The sequence below is a fragment of the Salvia miltiorrhiza genome, chromosome 6 (assembly GCF_028751815.1).
Source record: "Salvia miltiorrhiza cultivar Shanhuang (shh) chromosome 6, IMPLAD_Smil_shh, whole genome shotgun sequence".
In the NCBI taxonomy this organism is placed as follows: Eukaryota; Viridiplantae; Streptophyta; class Magnoliopsida; order Lamiales; family Lamiaceae; genus Salvia; species Salvia miltiorrhiza.
In genome coordinates, this window is record NC_080392.1 from 14,485,576 (window position 1) to 14,486,945 (window position 1,370).

Genomic DNA, 1,370 nt, shown 5'->3' on the forward strand with positions numbered 1-1,370 from the left:
CTGAAACATATCATAGCGCGACTACTAAATTTTTTTTATCTCTCTAGTTACCAGCAATCAGCATAAATGGGAATATAACTCGGTTAGTTATGGTGATTTTGCAGGAGGTTCCCATCGGAGCTGGCAAATTTGTCTAAACTAGATGTGGTGATCAAGGACTTGTATGCAAAGAATGCAGCAAGTTTGAAATTTCTAAATTCGGTAAAGCACTTGTACTTTAAAATAAATTTTGTATCGTCATTACATTTTTCACATGATTTTCCTTCCTGTTTAGCTGATCAGGAGACGTCAGGGATTGCTTTATTCAACTGAAGACAGTTTCATATTCTTGTTCAAAAGTGTCTCATTGTTAAAGAAAATTTAGAGGAATTATGAAATGACCTATATTCGAAACTCTTTTGCTGCTAACTATGTTTCTTGCACATGCATATATATGTGCTGAAAAACATTCCTGGTGAAGTGCAGATAGAAAGCAAGTTGATAAATCTCAGCAAGTTAACTGTGGAGGGGCCACTTCGAATGAAGCAGGAATTCCTTGAAGGATTGTTGGAGTCCCCAAAAAGTTAACGAAGAATCTATTCCTCAGCAGCTAAGAGGTGCTTTTGCCCAGGCAACGAGCACTGCGCAACAGCTTCCTGTGTTTATTAGGGATGCTGTGTCCGGTGGATTCAAGATTCCTCTTGGTGAGCATTTCTAGATTCGTGAACTAAGCATTAAAATAGCTGGTCAATACGAACACTAGCGGCAGCCCCTTTTATCTTTTCTTGTCGTGCATTTGGATCTATACATTCAAATCTTGGTTGCTGCAGGAGGATCTTTTGAGAGGTTTTTCATGAATCTCGTATCTTGATGATGAAATCCTGGTAAGTGCTCTCAGCTACTAGCTACGCCCCTAACCTACACCTGCATGAGTTGACGGTCCATGAACCGAATCCAAACACCATAGAACACGAGACAAAACCACAAATAGATTTGCCATTTGGTCCATAAATTAAAGCTGTTTGCATCTATATATGCAGATAATAAGGGATGCTGGTGGAGTTCCTGAAGTCCTCACAAGATTAGATCCGGGGCCATCGCATTGGCCGAGGCCAAACGACTGAATACGAGAGTTGAAGGGACTTACTGCTGTATACCACCCTAACGACATAGCAAGAATGAGAATGAATGGAGCTCGAGAGCAACATCTGCTTTTCACCTCTCTCGTTTGCTCATTTCTTCGTTGTCGTGCTGATATTGATATACACTTACTTGCCCATTTTGTTGACAGTAAGTGAAGAGATGGGTACATGTAACAAGTGGAAATGAGTTGATAATCAGAGCCTTCTTGTTTCAAACATTATTAGTTCAAGTGTAAACCTTAACCTGCA

The 1,370-nt window shown here is 40.1% G+C and overlaps 1 protein-coding gene across 1 annotated transcript in view; it reads left to right on the forward strand.

Annotated features, from left to right (window-relative positions):
- The window catches only part of LOC130990538 (probable plastid-lipid-associated protein 13, chloroplastic), a 2,146-nt gene extending 1,043 nt beyond the window's left edge, over positions 1–1,103 (forward strand). Inside the window, 6 exon segments of the mRNA XM_057914764.1 lie at positions 105–201; positions 466–558; positions 560–683; positions 810–835; positions 837–863; positions 1,020–1,103. Coding sequence (XP_057770747.1) covers positions 105–201; positions 466–558; positions 560–683; positions 810–835; positions 837–863; positions 1,020–1,103 — 451 coding nt within the window.
- Positions 1,104–1,370: the final 267 nt, after the last annotated feature.